This window comes from Pseudonaja textilis, chromosome 2 (genome assembly GCF_049901715.1).
Source record: "Pseudonaja textilis isolate UNSWEBS1 chromosome 2, rPseTex1.2, whole genome shotgun sequence".
Lineage (NCBI taxonomy): Eukaryota > Metazoa > Chordata > Lepidosauria > Squamata > Elapidae > Pseudonaja > Pseudonaja textilis.
Window position 1 is genome coordinate 230249560 of NC_141991.1, and position 23124 is coordinate 230272683.

The window sequence follows — 23124 nt, forward strand, 5'->3', positions numbered from 1 at the left end:
GGTACTCCGTGAAACAGAATGCTGGGATATTCCAAGGGTTGTCCTCTCAAATTAATCCTAGTGGAACCCAACATATGGGAACTATTTTGAATTAAGTTTTTTTTTCAAATGAGTCAAGTAGTCAAAACAGCAACAACAACAACAACAACCCATCAGCATTGGTAATAAAACTAAAATGTTGCTACAAAAGTGGCTCTCCCTTTGAACAGTTTGGATTTTCTAGGATTCATTTCTGATCAATCCAAATTAACTGCTACTCTAGGATTAGATGTGATGAGCGAGACGTGGTTAGATTAGGTAATCTTATAACCAGATGGCGCAACATGTTCTGGTTAAGATCCAGCAGCTTGACCATAACTTTGATTAAAATTCGAATTCAGTGTCGACTAAGGGGAAAACATGCCCCCAAAAGGGACAGAGCTTCAGTCTTTTGTAAAGAAATCCCCCCCGCTTAGGCTTATAGAATCCATTCAAATCCTCATGGAAATTTACGGTTGTGTGGAAGCAGTTTGAAGAAAACCACCCTAGATTGATGTGCTCAAACCTGGACACACCATTTCAAGTTTGGCCTGACTATTAACAAACAGAATAGGATAGTTACTTCCCATAAACTTGAGTCTCTACTCTTTAATAACATTTTGGAGTAGCATTTACCCTTTTAGCAATCATTGACTTATATTTAACTTGTTGCATAGTAGAACACCATTCTTTTTCTTTCCACAGAAACCAAGCCATATACTTTTTATTTATTTTCTTCAGCTGAAAACCTTTATATTACTCACTTCAAACCTGTATTTCATCACCTGAATACTAAAGCCAGAAGAACTTTTTGAATCTTCCTCTTCTAGCTACTCCTCCTAGTTTTGTGTAATTTGCAAAAGTAGTCATCATTTCTTCATTCCTTTCGTGAATAAAGTTGCCATATAACTGTGTGATAATCTACTCAGTACTACTCTCCTACCTCCATGTATGTAGAACCACTTCTGAGTACTCTCTGGGTACAGTTATTTAATCAGTTACAGATTTAGATGATGATGATGATGATGATGATGATGATATGATGATGATGATAAAAATAACCTATCCCAAATAATGTTATTTTTATGGTCCTTTGAGTCAGTTTAGGGGACAATGTGGGCAGGTCAGTGAAGTTTTCTTGGTAATATTTTCAAAGATGACTTGCCAGAAATGCCTTCTGAGGTGTCTTAATAAAGATATCATGAAGTACTTTGTCAGATGCTGTGCTGAAGTCAAGGTACACTATGCCTGCGCTATATTACCAATTTGTGAAGCTAGTAATTCTGTCAGAAAACAGAGATAAGTTTAATCTGGCATGACTTGTTTGTGATAAACCTATGCTGGCTTCTCTTAATTGTTCTATTCCCACCCTAATGCTCACAAGGTAGCACTCACAAGGTGGCAAGATGACAGACTTGTAATTTCATGAGTTGGCTTCCTCCACCACCACCCCAAAGATAAGAACAGTGTTTGCTCTCCTCCAGTCTTCTGAAACGTTAACCGTCCTCCAGAAATTCTCAGAGTCAGTAGCATTTCAGTCACCTTCATTAGTTTCATCATTAACCTAGCATAGTGGTTTTCTACCTTTTCTTCACCATGGACCCCTTTAAATACCTTTTGCGGCCACGCACCATGGCCACGGTCCACCAAGACTTAAGATATAAATCTTAACATTTCTTCAAGCCTTTGCAGACCCTCCCTCTGATGAAATTGCTGTCCCCCCAGGGGTCCATGGAGCACAGGTTGAGAACAACTGACCTAGCATATCATCTGGCCCTAGAGACCTGAATTCATTAAAATTAGTTGAATGGGTTTTTTTTTAATCCCTCTCATCTGTCCTGAACTACAGGTCTCCTTCTCCATTAATAACACAGTTATGGCCAGGAAAGGTTTCACATCCTTTTAAAAATAAGACAACTCCAAAATAAGAGTTAAGATGTTCTGCCTTTCCACCATTACCATTACCAAATTACCCCTTTCTCTTCACCTGTGACCTCTTTATCTTTATCAAAAAGCATTTGTTCTGATTTCTGTTATAATCTGTATTTTCTGATGACTACTTTATATCCCTTTCTGATTATACCACCCTGCTTTAATATGAGTGTGAAGAAAGAAAACATCCTCTTTTTTTCCAGTGTTTTGAGAAAACTCTTTGTATATCTTCCAAAGAGAAGAGATACTTTTCCTTTTAGAACAGACTGTTTGCAGGTGTGCCATCTATATCTCGGATTATAAGATTGATCCATCCTTCCCTGACTTGTTTTTCTCCTTCAGGATTTCTCACCATTGGATCATGCCTACGTGTAGGCTTATCAAAATCTGATCTTCCTACATCCCACATATCAAGCCTATTCTTTTTCCTTTTCATATCATGAACTCAAAGATTGTCTGGTCATTTTCTTCCTGTTGGTAAGAATTAGCTCCATAATAGCAGATTTCCATGTTCCTTATTCTGTCTTTTGACTGACATTGTCAGCAAAAGAAGGCAAGAATTTGTTGGACCTTTTGGCACAGCAAGATTTCTAGCAAGTGTCAGGACAGCTAAACTCTTTCTATTGTCATTGATATATACGTTGCTTTGAAAGCTTCATTATTTGATACGGAAGACCTAACCTAATCCCTAACTTCTGTCTGCCTAGGTGATTTATAGTAAACTTACAGAACAAAATCACTTTTGTTTTTCAGTCCTTTTATTCATAATCAAACACTATCAACAGGATTTCTGTGCTCAGTTGTGTGATTTGCATCTAAGCATATATTTTCTTAACATACAGCACAATATTATCACTCCCCTTTTTTGAATCTATTAAATTCTGGCTTTCCAGGGCTATGTTTCAATCATGAGTGTCATATATATGGCTCTTTACCCAGGCCTTTGAAGCATCTTTTAAACCAGGGGTTGTCAAACTAGATTTCATTGAGGGATGCATCATGGTTGTGTTTGACCTTGAGGGCTGGGGTGGGCATGGCCAGAGTGGGCATAACCAGCTCTAGATCAGGGGTGGGATTCAATTTTTTTAACAACCAGTTCTGTGGGTGTGGCTTAGTTGGAGGGCGTGGCCATTGGTGGTCATGTTATTGGCTGGGTGTAGCCAACTCAATATCACTCACGAGGCACGTATCTCTTCACCTGGCCTCTCATGACTGTGGGGATGCTGCAACAGTCATAAGCGTGAAAAATGGTCATAAGTCACTTTTTAAAGTGCCATTGTAACTTTGAATGGTCATTCCACACAAGCATAGTACCAGCAAAGGAGGGGAAAAATACTCCAGAGAAGTTCCTGAGACAGGAAGTCTAGTCCTGCCAAGAATGTAATAAGAGTTAACGGAGAGGCAGTTTCTGTAAGCAACACCAGAATGTTTCCTTCCTGCCTTCCTTACAGGATTAGGCCAGTAATTTCTTCTAACAACCGGTTCTCCAAACTGCTTAGAATGTTAACAACCGGTTCTAGCGAATAGGTGTGAACTGGTAGAATCCCACCCCTGCTCTACACCACTCATGTCAGGGACACCTGTGGTGGCTTGAGTGCTCTGCCAGTGAAAATGGGCTCCTGAACCCCAAATACGGAGCCCAGGAGCTGTTTTTGGCTGCGATGGCCTCCTGCAACCCTCTGCCAGCAAAAACAGAGTTTCAGGAAGGCCATGTGGCGGCCTACCCAAGCTCCATTTTCACTGGCAGAGGTACCGCCGGATTCAGCTCCCTTAAGTTTGACACCCTTTTTAGACTATGTGAGTTGTTTTCCTTTAGTCCCACCTGGTTTTGTCACTCCACCACCTTTACCCTTCTTTTCACCTCTTGCTGTTTTTCTTCTTGTTAGTGTTTTAACCAGTGCATAAACTGTGCAGAATCCATTTATTGATGTTGAGAATAAGGGATTAAAAATACCAAGACTTGAGTTAATGTGACTTGCCTATGGGCAGATTACAACTTTTGTAAATAAATTACAGTGTTAATCTGACACCTACGTATACAGTGCAATACTTGCATCTCATTTCACAATAATGTTAGCAAGGCCCAATAATATTAGATCTGAGAAGAGAAAAAAAAAGTGGGGCATATATCTTGGCAGGGCTGTGTCTCTAAATTTAAAACAGTAATTCTCTTCTCCCAGATAAAATGCTTAAGAAAAGATTGCCAAGAGTCACTCTAGGGAAGGTGAATAAATCATAAACAACAAATAAACAGTTTAAAATCTGTAAACTGAATTACTCAAATGTCTCTCTTGATGCGTTGTGTAATTTTTATTTTACTTCGGTTTGGGGTATTTGAAGGATTTGAAAGTTCTAGTTTTATTTTGAAAAAGAATGTTTCTATCCCTGTGAAGAGTAGGCTATGGTCTGTTCATTTGATTAGCTTTATGAATACATATAAATACATTAAACTTTATTAAATAAAAATGTACACATATAAATTTAAACTTTTCTCTTATCCTATAATGTAAACATTAACAAAATAGTAGCATCCTAAACCATCCATGATTTCAATTCAACTTATTTTTACTTTGTGTCATTTTATGCTTTTTGGTATTCATGGTCAGCTCATCAATAGAAGGCCAAGATATAGATAAGATTTAGATAATACAAGGTTATACAAAATCACTGAGTAAATTTGGATGTGAGACCAATAATAGCTATTTCTTTCAGAGTCATTCATTCACATAAGCAAACTTTCTCATTATGAAGTTAAAAATGAACCTGCTGGGAGAAGAATGAATATATACTTGATTATTTGTTGTTGTTCAGTCGCTAAGTCATGTCTAACTTTTCATGACCACATGGACCATAACACGCTAAGCCTCCCTGTCCTCTACGGTCTCCAAAAATTTACCCAAATTCATATTTATTGCTTCTATGACACCATCTATTCATCTCATCCTCTGCTGTCCCCTTTTCCTTTTCTTTTCAATTTTTCTAGGGTCTTTTCCAGTGAGTCCCCTATTAATTAAGACACTTGATTATACTGAGGAAGGATACCCATTTCATCTTTAAATTAATTCAGAATTCAGATATGGGGAATTCATTTCGTAGTAGTTTAAATTTGATCAATAGTAACTTCAAGTAAATAATCCTTGGCAATTAGGAAATATATTACTTACCTAGCCAATCAGTTCAGGATAGGTTAACAAAATAATCATGTTTTAATAATCATGTGTCTTTGATTCCTTTTTAAAAGTTGATTTCTGATTCCTCATAGCTATTTGAACTGACATAAAGCTCAGCATCCTGGAAATGTCTTCTGATAATTTTGTACCTGGGTTTCAGAAGATTGTAAATAGAATATAAATATATATCCAGATTTATACTCATATAACACAATCTTACTTTACTATTTACTGTTTTTTAAAAGTGTGAGATTGTAACTGAATATGAGAAGTAGTAGGCCTCCATTCTAACTGCACATTCTGTTCATAAAGGTGTACCTTGAAACTGGGTTAGAAATCCAAGTTTCTCAAATTGCTGTAAATGTTATTATTTGTTCAGGTAAAGCAAATTCTTGGAGACAATAGCTTATTCCCCATTCTATCGCTTGATGATTGACAAACAGAAACTAGAAGTTCTACTATACTTGGGCTGGTTAGTCTTTATCAGAAACTGAACCTTTCACAAGCAGTGAAAGAGATTAGATATTGCACAACCACTTCGTAGTAGAAGAAAACCATTTCTGTTTAAATAGTCTCTTTACATATGCTCTTTGAATATGCTTTTATGCTGATTTGAGTACCTAAATAGTTTCCTGTATTTCATGTGCACAAAGAAAGAGCAAATTGTAACCAAGGTTTGTATTCTGGATAGACTGTTCTGAAAAAATATGAAGATCCTCAGGATATATATATTAGCTGTTCTGATAGCTTCATCTTGATTGATTTTGCTAGTTTACGAATTATTTGGGTTTGTATTTTGTACTGCTGTATTTGCCTAGATGCATATGTATACAGGTGTTTTTTTGGAAGCTATTTCATTTGGATGCAGTAGTGTTGTATGTAGTTAAGAGTTATTCCCAAATACATATCCTGTGCAATGAATGTCATACTTGAACTCATGGACACTTGAATTTCCACTTAATGGTAAACTAAAAATCCAGGGTTATTACAAATTACAAACTGGTGGTAGTACTTTTTTATTGGTATAAAGTATGTCTTAATTAAGTTTACTAACATTTTAAATTAACATTTTAAATAAACATGTTATTTAACATTTTATTGGTGTTTTATGGTTCGATGCTTTTTGTTTCAGCTTGTTTCTTAAACTAGGCATTCTAAAAGAAGCAATACCTGCAAGATATGAAGAATGATAGAATGCAATTTAGATGTAATTGCAATCATGAGGAAAACTGCTATACCACTTGAATTACAAGCATCTCTCATCAGCCCTTTTGCTGGCTACTCCTAGGTCCTAGGATGATATTGTCTTTTTTTCAAGGGCCACAGTTGGGTTGCTTACAGTTTCCTTTTTGGGTTGGGTTCGGAGTGGTTAAGAATTATTTTAATGAACTGAGTCTATTTAACATCTCAACATAACCCTTGAAATTATGAGAAAGAGAATCACCGATTCATATTTTTTTGCTGGTAATTCCAGGGCACAGGAAGGGCTCTGGCGGTCTTAAACAGTTCAGATGGCTATAAATTTTGATGGTCTTATTTTTGGTTATCCCTGAATCTCTAGAAAATATTTTTGAGCGCTGTTTTACATATAGGCATATTTGATTCACTGTGTGATATACCAACCATTATTCTAAGTACATACATACATACATACAAAATTTAATATCTTTGATAAGATGATTTAGCTTGGTGATGAAAAAGGAATGAACTTGTATTGACATAATCTCTGGTCTCACTTGGGAGCCATGTTCCTCTTCTCTCTGTTTAGTGTTCTGATCCAGATGAAAGGGAAGGAGGAACTTGTTGGGAATAAAAATAAAAGTTGTTGGACGAAAATTAGGAAAAGGGAGTTTGAAGGATACTGAGAAATTCATTTTGTTGAAAATCTCTAAGTCCTCACTTGGGAGAAGCTGATCTAATCTGTTCTTATTGTTTTCCAGCCAAGGCTCTGAAAGGAACTAATGCAAGATGTCTAAGAAAGCATTTGATTATTCTTGCTTAGTATTCCCAGTATCAGTGTTAAAAGGATTCAAATTATGATGATTCAGGATACCATCTACGTACGGTACAGACAAGGGAAAAGATAGTTAGGAAAACCCAATTGAGTCAATGAATTGAAGGCCCACATCTGGGTAAGGAACCAATGAATTCTTGCTGTCCACTTTCTCCACAGGAACAAATGAATAAAATCTGGTGATTTTCTGCCTTGAAGTATATAATTGGCTTCACTGATAAGATGGGAACTTTCTGACCAGCCAAGTCAATGGGGAAGCCAGATTCACTTAATAATCGGGTTACTAACTTAACAGCTGCAGTGATTCACTTAACAACTGTGGCAAGAAAGGTCATAAAATGGGGCAAAACTCACGTTACAAATGTCTCACTTAGTAACATAAATTTTGGGATCAATTGTGGTCGTGAGTTGAGGACTACCTGTACATAAAACATGCTTCCTCCCATACCATCAGACCCTGCCTAAAGTCTCCCTGGAGAGGTCCTGCTTGTTGTTTCATCAATAGCAGCAATGTCCTGTGGGGATACTACCCATGTTTTGCAAAAATCTAAACAACATTAGAGATGGAGAAAGATAGACAGAATTCTTTATTGGCTAAGTGTGATTGGACATACAAGGAAACAAAGAAATTATGAAACTCAGATACAAATGATAAATAAGTCGGCTAGCCATACCTCAGTCAATATAAAGGTATTTATTTAATTAGAATAGAATAGAATAGAATAGAATAGAATAGAATAGAATAGAATAGAATAGAATTCTTTATTGGCCAAGCGAATTTGTCTTGGTGCAAATACTCCCAGTACACATAAAAGAATAGATACATTCGTCAAGAGTCAAGAATCGTAAGGTACAACACTTAATGATAGTCATAGAGTACAATAAGCAATCAAATCATACTAGGAAACAGTCCATATAAATCGTAAGGATACAAGCAACAAAGTTATGGTCATATAGTCACAAGTAGGAGGAGATGGGAGATAAGGAGTGATGAGAAGATTAACAGTAATAGTAGTACGAACTTTGTAATAGTTGAACTGTGTTGAGGGAATTATTTGTTTAGCAGAGTGATAGCTTTCAGGACAAAATTGTCCTTTATTTAATTATTTTGCCAGTCATCGTCCTTTCTCCCTAGAGTGTGTAGCAAGATTCTGAGTTACAAGGAATCTTTAGAGGGCCTGTTTAAAAAAACAATAGCTGGCTGACTTGATCATCTACTGTTGACAGTTTAAATATTTGCTTGTTCCTTCCCTTTGGAAATTTGTCTATTACTCCCACATTTGGAGGTTGCTAGGTTATTGCCTGTTTTATTTGGGTTATTATTTTTTAAAATGGCATTACTTATTTTCACCATTAGCTCTGTGACTCAAACCAGGTAGTGAGACAGATATTGAATACCACTAAAGAAGCTTTCTGGGAGTTGGGATGACGGAGTGAGATTTTTATTTAGAAAATTAGGAAATGTTTTCAGCTATGACCGTAGTACATACAAGTCCTCTGCACTGGATTTAAAAAGCATATTTTAAAAATGCATGGAAACCTACATAATTTTAAATCTAATAATTCAGGTAAGAATTATTTACACCTTGTAAGATATTCCTACTTTATTTATCAAGCCACTGTTTATATTGTCTAATTATGCTTGTCCTCAACTGAATTGTACTGCCAAGAAAATACAGCTTCCTTCAAAGGAGTTTGAGGCTGCATCCTCCACACATTACTGCCAAATTTAATCAACTGTAAAATAGAAATGGAATATTTAGGAAATTAGGCTGCTGTATTTTATCCAGTTTTTTCTCAACCTGGATGTCCCTAAATCATCTCTGTCTGTCTCTCTCTCCTTCCCCCTCTCTCTCCCCCCGTCCCTCCGTCCCTCTCTCTCATTTTTATCTACCCTGCAGAGATGGGATGAAATATGTATTAAGATATCTGTGACTTTGGTACTTGTGTCAGTCACTGGAACGCACATCCATACAGAATTGTATAATGATATCACCCTATTTGTGGAGTCATTCTTGATATAGATACAGGTAGTCCACAACCTACAATGGTCCATTTAGTGACTGTTCGAAATTACAATGGCACTGAAAAAAGTGATTTGTACTTACAACCATTGCAGCATCCCCGTGGGCACATGATCAAAATTCAGACGTTTGACAATTGACTCATATTTATGACGGTTGCAGTGTCCCAGAGTCATGTGATCACCTTTTGCAACTTTCTGACAAGCAAAGTCAATGTGGAAGCCAGATTCACTTAACAGCCATGTTACTAACTTAAGTGCTGCAGTAAATCAGCTAACAAATGTGGCAAGAAAGGTTGTATAATGGGGCAAAACTCACTTAACAAATGTCTCACTTAGCAACATAAATTTTTGGCTCCGTTGTGGTCGTAAGTTGAGGACTACTTGTACTGTTCTTTGTAAAAGGCAAATATTATTCTATAGAAAACATGGTTTCTTGTTGTGGATTCCTGGTCTTAAGTATGTCTGTGTGTGTATGTAAGGTGAAAGGAGGAAACCATTTGATTTTGAACAATTGTTCCAACTTCATAAGGAGTTGTTCCAGCTCTAGTGGATATGGGCCAGAGGTGGTATTCAGCAGGTTCTGAGTAGTTCTGGAGAACCGGTAGCAGAAATTTTGGAGAACCAGAAAATACCACCTCTGACTGGCCCCGCCCCCTTCTCCTCCATGCTGCATCGAGAGCCCAGGGTGGGTTGACTCCTTCCTATGACGTCATAGCTGAGTCTGTACTAAGATATAAAAGCCAGCCCCCGGGAGAAACCCCAGCTTTTGACTCAGCTCCTTTCAGTCAGTAGCTGTGTCTCTGAAAGCGTTCTGTTAGATAGCAATCACCAGCGATCTTCAGTACTTTTTTCCTCTCTTCAAGCAGCTCCATCTCCAGAATAGATTGCCTGCTTCTGACCTTCGGTCTCACCAAGACCTTAATAAGATTATTGCAGCAGCGGAATTCACTGCGGATGCCACTCTCAATTCCGCCAAATTTGCATCCAAGGCCATGGCATCTTCTGTAGCAGCAAGAAGACTTTTATGGCTCTGAAATTGGCAGGCAGAGTCACGTCAAAAATGGAAGCTGGCTTCAGTTCCATTCGCAGGCGATAAGCTTTTTGGTGATGCTCTGGAACCTTATCTCATCGAAACCAGAGATAAACGTAAAATTCTCTCTTCCTCTGGGAAGAAAGCCGAATATCGCCCTGCTTCTTATCGCCCTCCTGCCTTCCGAGTGGAAACCTCGTCTCGCTTCCCCTGCTTTCACAGGCCATACTCCCAACGCCAAGACCAACGGGCGGAAACATCTGGCAGGCAACAACCTTCTACTGGTAAACAGCCCTTTCAGGGGGAGGGGGTCGTTCCTTCCATCGCTCTAAGTAATCCCTCGTTCTCCCCACCCATCAGAGGTTGCCTAGCCTTCTTTGCCTCCAAATGGGAGGAGTCAACGATGGACACCTGGATGCTCAGCACTATTAGGTCAGGGTTACAATTGGACTTCCTAACCCCACCCCACCCAAATTTTTTTGATCTGTCCTGTGTCTTGGGACATTTCCAGACAAGCCCTCATGAATCAGGCCATTCAGCACCTTCTTGAAATCAGGGCTATTCAACCTGTTCACCTGTCTCAACGTGGACGTGGACTTTACTCTCGCCTTTTCATCGTTCCCTAAGCCTCAGGGGGTTGGTGAGCCATACTTGATCTAAAATTTCTCAGCCAATTTGTAAAATACAGGTGATTTAAAATGCAGACTCTGCATTCTATTTTAGAGAGCGTTCGGGAGGGCGACCTTCTCTCTTCCATTGATCTCACTGAGGCTTACCTCCACATCCCCATTTGGCCTCATCATTGCCAGTTTCTCTGTTTCTGTTATCATAATACCCATTACCAATATCAAGCACTTCCCTTTGGCCTGTCATCGGCTCCTTCACAAAGGTTCTGGCAGCATTGGTGGCATCTCTGCGTTCTATTCCAGTAAGGATCCAATGCTACTTGGACGACATTTTGATTCTTTCCTCTTCCATCCTTGCGACCCATTGGGATCTGCAAATTACCCTGTCATGTCTCCAGAGCCACGGATTTTCCATCAACACCAAAAAGAGCCAGCTCTCTCCTACAACCAAATTGCAACACTTGGGAGCAGTCATTGATACCATGTCGTGCCAGGTTTTCCTGTCCCTAGCTCATGGAAAGAGCCTTGCAGAGATCATCAGCCAGATCCAGCAACATCAAATTGTCCCCCTGTCGCTGCTGTCCAAACTTCTGGGGGAGATGGTTTCCTGTATTGGCATCGTCCCGTGGGCTCGGCTCCACTCCCGACCCCTCCAATGATTCCTGCTTCCCTACCAATGAGCAGGAACCAGCCACTCATCCATCAAGGTCTCACTCCTGCCACAAATCCGGAGATCTCTCAATTGGTGGCATTCCCCATCTATCTGGAGAGGACTCCTGTTCAGGGACCCAGACTGGCTAGTGATAACCACCGATGCCAGCCTCCTGGGTTGGGGTTCCCATACGCAGGGCCAAATAGCTTAGGGTGTTTGGTCCAGATCCGAACAGACCCTTCACATAAATTGGCTAGAGCTCAGAGCCACTTTTCTGGCTCTCAAGCATTTCAGGCAATCAGTGACCGGCTCTCATGTTCTAGTCCTTACGGACAACATGGCCGCAAAGGCTCATGTCAACCAGCTAGGGGGGACGAAGTCCAAAGCCCTCATGAGAGAGACTCTACGGTTGGGGTTATGGGCAGAGAAACACCTGTTATCGATCTCGGCAGACCACATCTCTGGGGTTGGCAACTCCCAGGCTGACTGGCTCAGCAGGAGCCTAGTCGACCAGGCAGAATGGTCCATTCTTCCGTCTCTATTCAGGGATCTTACCCTCAGATTTGGAACAGCAGAGATGGATCTTTTCTCCACTCCTCAAAACACCCAAGTCACCAGATTCTTCACCAGGTTTCCTTGCCAGGGAGCGGAGGGGACCAATGCTCTTCAGTGCAGATGGCCCAAGGGTTTCCTCTATGCCTTTCCCCCGCTTCCCATCATTCCGGCAGTAATTCAGAAGAGGTTGGAGGAATGTGCGGAGCTCCTCCTGGCACCCTATTGGACAAGGAGGCCCTGGTTTGCGGACCTGGTCAACCTATTGGTGGCTTCTCCTTGGAGGATCCCTGCCCATCTAATCTCCCTTCACCAGGGGGCCCTGCTACACCCAGAGCCCCAGTGGTTCAAGCTGACTGTGTGGCACTTGAGCGGCAGTGGCTAGAGGAGGCTGATCTTCCAGAAAGGGTCATCCTTACTATCCTGGCTTCTCGCAAACCTTCTACAAGGTGCATCTATGATGGTGCCGATGGTGCCTCAGGGAGGGTCTTTTATCTGCTTCAGCCCAGTTGGCAGAAGTTCTTAGCTTACTTCAGCATGGGCTGGAGAAAGGTTTGGTCCCCAACACCTTACGCAGGCAGGTTGCGGCCCTCTCCTCAGTCCTTTCATGGGGTTCGCTTCCTTCCTTATCCCATCACACTTCAGTCAGGAGATTTTTGAAAGGGGCTTCCAACCTGCACCCTCTGGTGGTTCACAGGTATCCTTCCTGGGACCTTCATTTGGTCCTTAATGCCCTTACAAAGCCCCCCTTTGAACCCCTTAGAACAGTGTCTCTCCGTTTCCTGACTCTGAAGGTAGTGTTCCTTGTTGCCATCACTTCTGCCAAGAGGGTTTCCGAGCTTGCTGCTCTTTCCATCAGACAGGACCTTTGTTCCTTTCACAATGATAGGGTTGTTCTTCGTCTGGACCCCTCATTTATTCCGAAGGTTAACACCTGGTTTCACAGGTCCCAGTTTTGCCTGACTTCTGTCCTCTCCCGCACCATGACTTACAGTGGCAGTGACACGCTAGACGTAAGAAGGGCTCCTAGAATATACATTAAGCGCACTTCCTCAGGAAGTCGGAAGCCATGTTTGTTTCCTTTTTCCCTTCTCACTTGGGGCACAAGGCCTCTTCTCCTACTATTAGCAGGTGGGTCAGGTCTTGCATTGAGCAGGCCCACAAAGCTGCGGCCCTTCCGGTTCCCCGAGGTCTGATGGCGCACTCTACCAGAAGCGCGGCCACTTCTGCTGCCTGAGCGACCCAAGCATCCTTGAAGGAGATTTGTCGTGTGGCCACATGGACATCCCCATCTCCTTTCATCAGACACTACCACCTGGATGCTTTTGCCTTGGCAACTGCAGCCTTCAGCAGACGGGTGCTTCAACGAGTGGTTCCACAATTGGTGTGATGAGCCAGACGAGGACCCGCCCGTGGACATGCAAGCTTTGGTATGTCCCATCCTGGGCTTTCGATGCAGCATGGAGGAGAATGGGTGTTGGTAGAAGTTACCGTGAACACCCTTTCTATCTATGCTGTGAGAGAGCCGAGCCCCTCCCTTGATTTGTCCGGAGAGGGTAAGACATATTTCTGTATTTATTTTGGGCTTTTAGAGATACTTATCAGTCTGTCAAGTATCTTCACCAAAGCTGGGGTCTCTCCTGGAGATTGGCTTTTATATCTTAGTACAAACTCAGCTATGACGTCATAGGAAGGAGTCAACCCATCCTGGGCTCTCTCGCAGCATAGATAGAAAGGGCGTTCATGGTAACTTCTACCAATGCCCAATCTATTCTCTGCCTCCTGAGTCCCAGCTGATCATCTGGGTCATCTTTTGTTGCCCTGCACAGGAGAACAGAGCTGGAAAGCAGGTTAGTGGGGTTGGGGAGGAAATTGGGGATTTTACAGTATCCTTCCCCTGCCACGCCCACCAAGCTATGCCATGCCATGCCCACCAAGCCATTCCCACAGAACAGGTAGTAAAAACATTTGAACACCACCACCCCCCACTGATATGGGCTATTGCTCTTCCAATAACACCAGATAAATTTTAAGTTAAGAATCCTTCTAGAATGATTAGAACATTTCTAGTAACACTGAAGTAGCTGTTTTGAATTTCAAATAGAATGTTCCAAAACCTGAAATGTTTCAGACTTAAAACATTCTGTACACCTCAGCATGGAAATACAAAAATGCAAGATGAAACCAAAACAATAAGATCATCAGCAAATCAGTAACTACACATCCTACAAAAGAATCAAGTGCCTAGGTAAGAATGTGAAACTTGGGTATTAGCCTTATCCTTTCCTAGCCAGCCATATAAAGTCAGTTCAGGTGTTTAACTCCCGAATGCATTTGCTCAATAAATTTCTTACATTTGCTTACATGATGATCAAGGGTAAAGAGAAACACCACATCTTGCAGTCTTATTCTCCTAGGTTTGGTGTTAAACATCTGAAGTATTTTAAAAGGAATGTTCCATTCTGGAACTTGCTAGTGTGGTTTCGTTAGATACAAATAAACATAGAAAACAATTTGAAAGATGAAGTTTTCCAAAGCAGTGTTAGATTTTATCTATCTTGTGAGCTGTTTTATGTTTTCCATAGAAGGAGCATGAGAATTTATTAATATCTTGAATTTCTTTGTCTCTTTAGTTATTATACGAAAGTATATTTTCTGCAAAGGGTTTCATTGTCTGTGTCCTTTATGAAAAAGTACCTTTTAACTGGAATATATGCTTTTACTTGTTTAAGAAAAAGATAAGGAAGGGAGGCAGCAGCAAATTGTACTGCTGTCTCAGCATTTCTGTGGGATTTTTGAAGTAAGCCTATAATTTGGAGATTTGGAGACAATACAGAATTTATATTAATACCTGGATTAGTTTCTTGTGATGAATAGTTTAAATATTGGGCTTTTCTATTTCAACATAATGAAAAGTTCCATAGCACCTGTTGAAACCACTTTCATTACTTGTTCAACTAAACTATCTCAAATTATTCAGAGAATTAAATTGGGAAGGTGCAGGTAAGGAGAAGTTAAAAACCATACAGTACATACTGTAACTTTCTTTGAAAATTCTTTTCAAGGAAAGAATTTCTTTTCAAGGAAATTCTTTTCAAGGAAAAAAAACCATTTCTCATTATATGGTTTTTTTTTTTTAGTTACTCCAAAATTGTGTTTAAATGCATGCATAACACTGCATGATTGCAATCTTGCAGCTATGCACGCAGTCTTATGTCTTAGATATGGGAGGAACAGCCCCCTAACAACAACCCCATAACTCAGGGGTGAAAACACGATTTCATTGAGGGCTGCATTAGGGTTGTGTTTGACTTTGAGGGGGAGTATGGGCAGAGAACATGGCCAGCTTGATGTCACAGGTGTTAGGGGTGCCTGTGATGGCCTGAGCACTTTGCCAGAGGAAACGGGCTCCCAAGCTCCATTTTTGGCTGCGACAACCTCCTGCAACCCTCTGCCAGGGAAAATGGAGCATGCGCCCCTCCCAAGTTCCCTTTTCACTGGCAGATAGTTGCATGAGATTGTCGCAGCCAAAAATTGAGTTTGGGAGCCTGTTTTCGCTGGCAAAAGCACTACGGGCCTGTCCTTCACTGTATGTATGTATGTATATATGTATGTATGTATGTATGTATGTATGTATATATGTATTTATTTATTTATTTATTTATTTATTTAATTTGTCAATCGCTTACAAGATAATAGGTATAAGTATATACATAGTTATGAATACATGAAATGGGTACATATAAGAAAAATAAAAGAAACAATAGGACAGGGACGGTAGGCATGTTGGTGCGCTTATGCATGCCCCCTACAGACCTCTTAGGAAAGGGGTAAGGTCAATAGTAGACAGTCTAATAGTAGACAATCTGTTTCCAGGGCAACCCCGCAGATCAGATCTAAGCACCCCCTGAGCCTCATCAGACCCCCGGGCCTTGAGTTCGACAGCCCTGCCATAAATGGTTAAAAACTCAAATAGAGTTTTACAGCTTATGAAAATATGTTTCTAGTAAGAATCCAATAGAAGACCCATTCAGCTGATGAACAAATATCTGTGCATCTTGTTTATAATCATTTGCCTATGTAAATGGTTGTTCCTTGAAAGATCACAGTGCTGTTTTTGAGCATTATAGTCCAGTCCCTGCATATCCCAAACTGTCTGAGGGTATGGTGCAACCTAAACAAGGCGAACAGCTTATTTAATTCCTCTTAAAATTCAACATGATTCTTAAGCAAAGCAAAACTTTCTGACTTGAACAATAAGTTTCTGAGTTGAACAAAATACTTCAAGCATTCTGAAGTGTTGTATATATTCTATTAATAATAGCATATATTCTGTTATATATTCTATTAATAATAGCATACTGATTGCAGAAAGCAATGCTATTCTGTAAAGAATCAATTGCTTCCCATTTTTTGAGTTCATTAACATATGAATTTCTTTATGTGCCCTCATTAAGATTCTAATATACTCACTAACATACTTTCTGAAAGTAAAGTAGATAAACATCAAAATACTGACTATGCAGTCTAAAGGTTTTGTCCTGAACTTATGTCTGAAACCTAGCCTAATCTTGGTAAAGATGCTTATGTAAACTGATGATAAGATTGGCCTAAACATGGTAACAATGATTCTTATATAAACTGATGATAAGATTATATAGCAATAAAATGGGAAGATTTTGCTGTACTGAAATCTCTACACAGTTATCTGTACATAGAACACTACTGTACACAGTAGGTAGTGTATTGTGATAGTAATCTGTACAGAGAATGGGGTGTTTTTTGTTGTTGTTGTTGTTTGTGTGTGTAATGGGCTTTCAAGTCAAACATTGACTCCTGTCAACTACCTGGACAAACTCCTGCATTTTTCTTTCTCAAGAAAGATTTCTCAAACATGATTTGCCAATTGCCACTTGTAGGCGTGAGAGAGAGAGAATGATCCAAGGTCATCCAGCTGGCTTCATATCTAAGCCACATCTAGAACTCACAGTCTCCAGGTTCTAGCCTAATGCTTTAGCCATTACACTAAATAGGCTTTTAGAGGGTACTACTAGCTTTAAATTCTTATTTATCAACGAGTAATAGAGAAATCTTTTAAATCTAGAAGAAGCTAGGATTGGTCACAGTTCATGGAAATAAAGATTTCCATTATGTTTATATTTAACCTGATATCTGTCTGGCATAAGTGCATTTAGATGCTAAATGTAAGATGTTAAATATTAAAATTGTCTGGGCACAGGTATTCAGTTGGAGTGCTCTGCCAGTTAAGTGTCTTGAGGTGATAAAGACATAGTGATCAGTAGAGTGTGCCAATGTTTTTGAAAGACTGTCATGCAAGATTTGGTCCATCGCTGTTGTCCCAACATCTTATTAAGGTTGCAGAAGAATGTCCCATTGAAAATGAGATCTTTGGAGAGCTTGCCTTGCCTTGCCACATAATAAAGTGGTGAGTGTTGGTGTCGATTTGGACACTTTCCAAATTGCATTAACTTTACATGGATCAATGAGTTAGAGAGCAGAAACCTGATTTATAAGTATTCCTGGACATACAGAGGCAGTGGAAGTTTGTAGAAAATTACTGATGATTTGATGATTTGAAAATGATTGGAGTGCATGAGAACAAAGGTTGAATTTTGGACCAGGCTACTCAGCATAGAATGAGTGGTGGTGGTGTGTCAAGGACCCTGACTTTTAAAGGCTGGTGAACTCAGGCAGGTCTATCGTCCAAAGAACTCCAAGCATGAGTGGAATGGGAATAGCTGTCTTGGGTGAGAGAGAAAATTTATACATTTTAGGCATCGCCCAACTCCAAACTGACTCTGGGCAGCGTACAATCAAAACAGCAGAATAAAAATTATTACATAAACAAATAAGAACCAGCTAGCCACACCCACATACAATGTGACAGGGAATCTAACGCTGAGGGACAATCACTAATGAGGGGACTATAGCTGCATGCACTAGTTAATATGATTACTGGGTATTTGTGGAGATTGGAAAGTACTTAGTGATATTTGATTGAGTTGGGACATCACATTTAGTTGGCATCACTAATTTGCTGGTTTCCAGTAGGGCCAAGTGAGGCCCTATATAATAATAGCCAAAAGAATTGTCAGGATTAGAGTGTTGGTTGACCCTTATCACTAGAATCAAATTTAATCCCGTATTTTACACTTACACTTCTTCTTGGCTTCCAGTGCTGGTTTTAACCTATACAGGCCAATTCGGTTTTGCACTGATAATTTTCTTCAGTCAGAATCAGTCCAATTTAAGTATACCAGAAGAAACAGCTACTAGTCCATGGTTTCTGTGTGGTGAAACATGCTGAGGTTTGCAACCATTGTCTTGTTGTGGATGTACCTTTCTTCTAGAAAAGATTCCTTCTAGAAATTTGTTTTGTCCCTTTTTTTGGTTTTCTGCAAAATATGAAAAACAACTATTGTGGAGAGCTTGTGATAAATAAGCATGTGCCATTGCGCTGTGAGTTTTAATTATTTGTTACAGTAGTGTTGATTTTAGTTTATCATTGATGCTTTAGTGAGCATTATGTTATTGCTGTATTTTTTTTTATGTGAACTACTGAAAGGCCAAATGATTGCAGTAGAATATATAATGAATGATGCAAAATGAGATGAAACACATACACTGCCGTACTAGGAGGGCATGTACACTGAATGGAAGTTGTATAGCAAGTTATGTGGACTGAGGCAGTAGAGCGACCTGCTGGCAAATAGTGAAAAATCTTTAATTTTTGGAGAATTGTTTTTCCAACAGTGGTAGTTTAAGTAAAGGTATAAAGTATGTTATTTTAAAAGATTTACAAATAAAAGGAGCAAGTTTCTTGTTCCTTATCATAGCAATAGAAAACTTAGCATTTACTAAATTGAAATATAACAAGTATTAACTTGGTCACATTTTTATGCATTATTGTGTAATTGCTACTGTCTTTTAATATATGTTAATACTATAATATTTAATATTGTATCAGTATAATATATTGTAGAGTGCATAGTTAAGTAGGATTGAGGTGGTATATCAATTTCATGCTGTAAATAAACATATTACGAGAGTTTTCATTTTTAATCATAGTTATGTTCCTGAACAAAACGAATTTTTTTATTGTTTATAAGTAAATATAAATAAGAAAAAACAGTGTTTAAATTTTCATAACTTTGTTGCCCAATATCTTCATAACTTCAGCAGAGAAAAATGGGAAAATCAAGTTCGATAAATATAGAAATGGTTTTCAGTGTATTGTAGTTGTAGCACTATTGATAGTATTATTTGAATATTCAAATTGTTCTTTGCTTTAGTTACAGTCATGAAGTTGATCTTCATTTTGGTTCTGGTCATTAGTTAAGGCTTATTTGTGGAAAATTATTCTTAGAGTTGTGTTTCTAAGTGCATAAGGACAGAACATAACATGACTACATTACTTACATGGGTGCATAAGGACATAACATAATGTGACTATTATTTACATGGTGTCATGCCCCTGTTAGAATCTAACTCCCAGGGAGAGGAGGAACAGCTGACAGGGAATGGGAATGTGGCTCTGGCGGTTGTGGGGGAAACTGGGGAAGGGCACAGGCCGGCTGGGCATTCAGAAGAAGACCCAGGTCCATCCCCTCTTCATCTTAGGGCAGGCAGGGAGGAGAGAATAAGGGAGAAACGTGAATGGCGTGGTCTATGAGGGAGGAAAGGGCCTTGATCGTCTTCATGGACTGCAGCTTTGAGGACTGTTTAAAAGGACAAACTGCGCATGGGCCAGTGCTGGAAGCAAAGCATGAAAATATTTCTAGCCTGTCAGTTCTTAGCTGAGTTCTGGTGTCCTTCCCAGTGTGTGTATTTCGATATCTGTGGACATCTTCAAGCCTTCTCTCATTAATTCCCAAGTGTGGTTTGTGTTGTTTTTTTTCTGTTTATAATTTATATGTATTTTGAGTTTGAACAGAAGTTCTTCCTTTTTGCAACTGTTTGTGGGGGAGTTTTTTCTCCATTCAATGATATTTGTACCTTTGAAGCCAAGTTGAAGGAATTAAAGGGACTTTACCTGTTTTGGGGGCTTTATTCCTTTTGTAGCTCACCCTGGGTCATCACACATGGGGAATAAACTACTTTAAAGCAGAAAATGATAATATGCAAATATTGTAAATCCATAACAATCATCTACTTGGTTTTCTAAATTCTGAAAAGACTACCGTTCTTTTTTTTTCTTACAGATTTCATAACGTACAGTATCCTACTTGCCTTCAGGAAGAATCCTGAATCCTATGCAATTCTGTGAAAATGGCATTTAATAATTTAACTTCGAAGGCTGTACTGATTTATGATGATTGGATTAAAGATGCCGGTATGACCTGTTCTTGATAACATTCCCTTAATTGTGTAATGTATCTCATTATAATTTAAGCATATAACAACTTATGCATAAATAATACATAAACATGAAGACTGTGAGAGTAGTTAAACTTAGTTCTTCACAAATTTCTTCATTCTTAGCATATTCTATTTGCACATATTGTACTTTTTTTAAAAGATGCTACTTCAGTATATATTTTAACATTGTTTTTGAGAAATGGGAAATGGAATTTATATATTTTTAAAAGATTCTAGTTAAGAGTTGTGCTATGGCATTAAGCTGAAAATGAAAGAATAATTAATGTAAGGATGTTAAAATGATCTAACTAGCATGTTATAACAATAGCATTTACAGGTGAAACTCGAAAAATTAGAATATCGTGCAAGAGTTCATTTATTTCAGTAATGCAACTTAAAAGGTAAAACTAATATATGAGATAGATTCCTTATATGCAAAGCAAGATAGTTCAAGCCATGATTTGTCATAATTGTGATGATGATGGCTTTCAGCTGATGAAAACCCCAATCCACAATCTCAGAAAATTAGAATATTACATGCAATCAATAAAACAAGGATTGTACATAGAACAATATTGGACCTCTGAAAAGTATAAGCATGCATATGTACTCAGTAGTTGGTGTGGGCCCTTTTTGCAGCAATTACTGCCTCAATGCAGCGTGGCATGGAAGCTATCAGCCTGTGGCACTGCTGAGGTGTTATGGAAGACCAGGATGCCTCAATAGCGGCCTTCAGCTCTTCTGCATTGTTAGGGCTCATGTCTCTTATCTTTCTCTTGGCAATACCCCATAGATTCTCTATGGGGTTCAAGTCAGGCGAGTTTGCTGGCCAATCAAGCACAGTAATCCCACGGTCATTGAACCAGGTTTTGGTGCTTTTGGCAATGTGGGCAGGTGCCAAGTCCTGCTGGAAAATGAAGTCAGCATTCCCATAAAGCTCATCTGCAGAAGGAAGCATGAAGTGCTCCAAAATCTCCTGGTAGATGGCTGCATTAACCTTGGACTTAATGAAGCACAGTGGACCAACACCAGCAGATGACATGGCTCCCCAAATCAACACAGACTGTGGAAACTTCATACTGGACTTCAAGCATCTTTCAGTGTATGCCTCTCCATTCTTCCTCCAGACTCTGGTTCCTTGGTTTCCAAATGAGATGCAAAAGTTGCTCTCATCAGAAAAGAGGACTTTGGACCACTGAGCAACAGACCAGTTCCATTTTTCTTTAGCCCAGGTAAGACGCTTCTGACATTGTTTGTTGTTCAGGAGCGGCTTGACAAGAGGAATATGACATTTGAAGCCCATGTCCAGGATTCGTCTGTGTGTGGGGGCTCTTGATGCACTGACTCCAGCCTCAGTCCATTCTTTGTGAAAGTCCCCAACACTTGAATAGCCTTTTCCTGACAGTCCTCTCCAGGATGCGGTCATCCCTGCTGCTTGTGCACCTTTTTCTTCCACACTTTTCCCTTCCACATAACTTTCTATTAATGTGCTTTGATACAGCACTTTGGGAACATCCAACTTCATTTGCAATTATCTTTTGAGGCTTTCCCTCCTTATGGAGGGTGTCATTGAAGGTTTGCACAACTTTCAGGTCAGCAGTCTTTCCCATGATTGTGATTCCTACTGAACCAGAATGAGAGACCATTTAAAGGTCCAGGAACCCTTTGCAGGTGTTATGGCTTAATTAGATGATTAGAATGGGACACTTTGAGCCTAGAATATTGAACCTTTTCACAATATTCTAATTTTCTGAGATTGTGGATTTGGGGTTTTCATGAGCTGTAAACCATAATCATTTCAATTATGACACATCATGGCTTGAACTATCTTGCTTTGCATGTAATGAGTCTATCTTATATATTAGTTTCACCTTTTAAGTTGCATTACTGAAATAAATGAACTTTTGCATGATATTCTAATTTTTTGAGTTTCACCTGTAGACTTACATACCTCCCCATAGTGCTTTACAGCACTCTCTGGGTGGTTTACAGAGTCAACAATCTGGTTCCTCATTTTACCAACCTCAGAAGGATGGAAGGCTAAGTCAACCTTTAGCCAATCAGGATTGAACTTCTGGATGTGGATATAGTTAGCCTGCAATCGTGTATTCTAACCACTGTGCCACCAGAACTCCCACTCTTATTCCCAGTGAATAAGATAAGGCAATGTAAGGTGTTGACTTCTTTCTCCTTTTTCACTATCAACCAGTAGTATCCTTTAAGGAGCCACATCAATATGCTGAATCTAACCCTGGCATTTTCTAATAAGTCTCGTGCCCCACTACTAAACATTCATTCAGAAAATGAGAAAGATGAACACAGTGGAACAGGAAATTTTTATATCCAAAATATATAAATAGTTTTGTTTTTGGAAGTATGGGAGTTTACATGTTTTAGCAAATAAATTAATGACAATGATTGCATTCTGATATTCCTTTATTGCCTTGATTTTTAAAAGCATGCATAAACTAAATATTGCACTGCTATTGTTTTAGTACTTATTCACATTCATCCATGAATCAGTTTTTAGCCACTGAATTGATAACTATTGGTGCATTTTGGCAAAATAACAAGTGGCCCTCAGTAGCTTATGAAACCTTGTGAAAGAACTGAAATAAAGAAGCTAATCTACATATTGAGAACACATGGCAATTTTTATTTTCTGAAATAGCGTCACAATACAGAACTAAATGTTCCTGCTGATCAATGGCCTTTTGTCATTAAA

The 23124-nt window shown here is 39.3% G+C and overlaps 1 protein-coding gene across 3 annotated transcripts in view; it reads left to right on the top strand.

The window, feature by feature from the left end:
• ELOVL7 (ELOVL fatty acid elongase 7) overlaps positions 1–23124 on the top strand; it is a 53803-nt gene that overhangs the window by 6087 nt on the left and 24592 nt on the right. For 2 of the 3 annotated variants that reach the window (XM_087927245.1, XM_087927246.1), the window contains exon 2: positions 20243–20373. In XM_087927245.1, the coding sequence (XP_087783371.1) occupies positions 20310–20373 (64 nt within the window). In that variant the 5' untranslated portion in view covers positions 20243–20309. Of the gene's footprint in view, positions 1–7060; positions 7253–20242; positions 20374–23124 lie in introns of those variants that run through there. The other variant, XM_087927247.1, reaches the window with a different exon arrangement.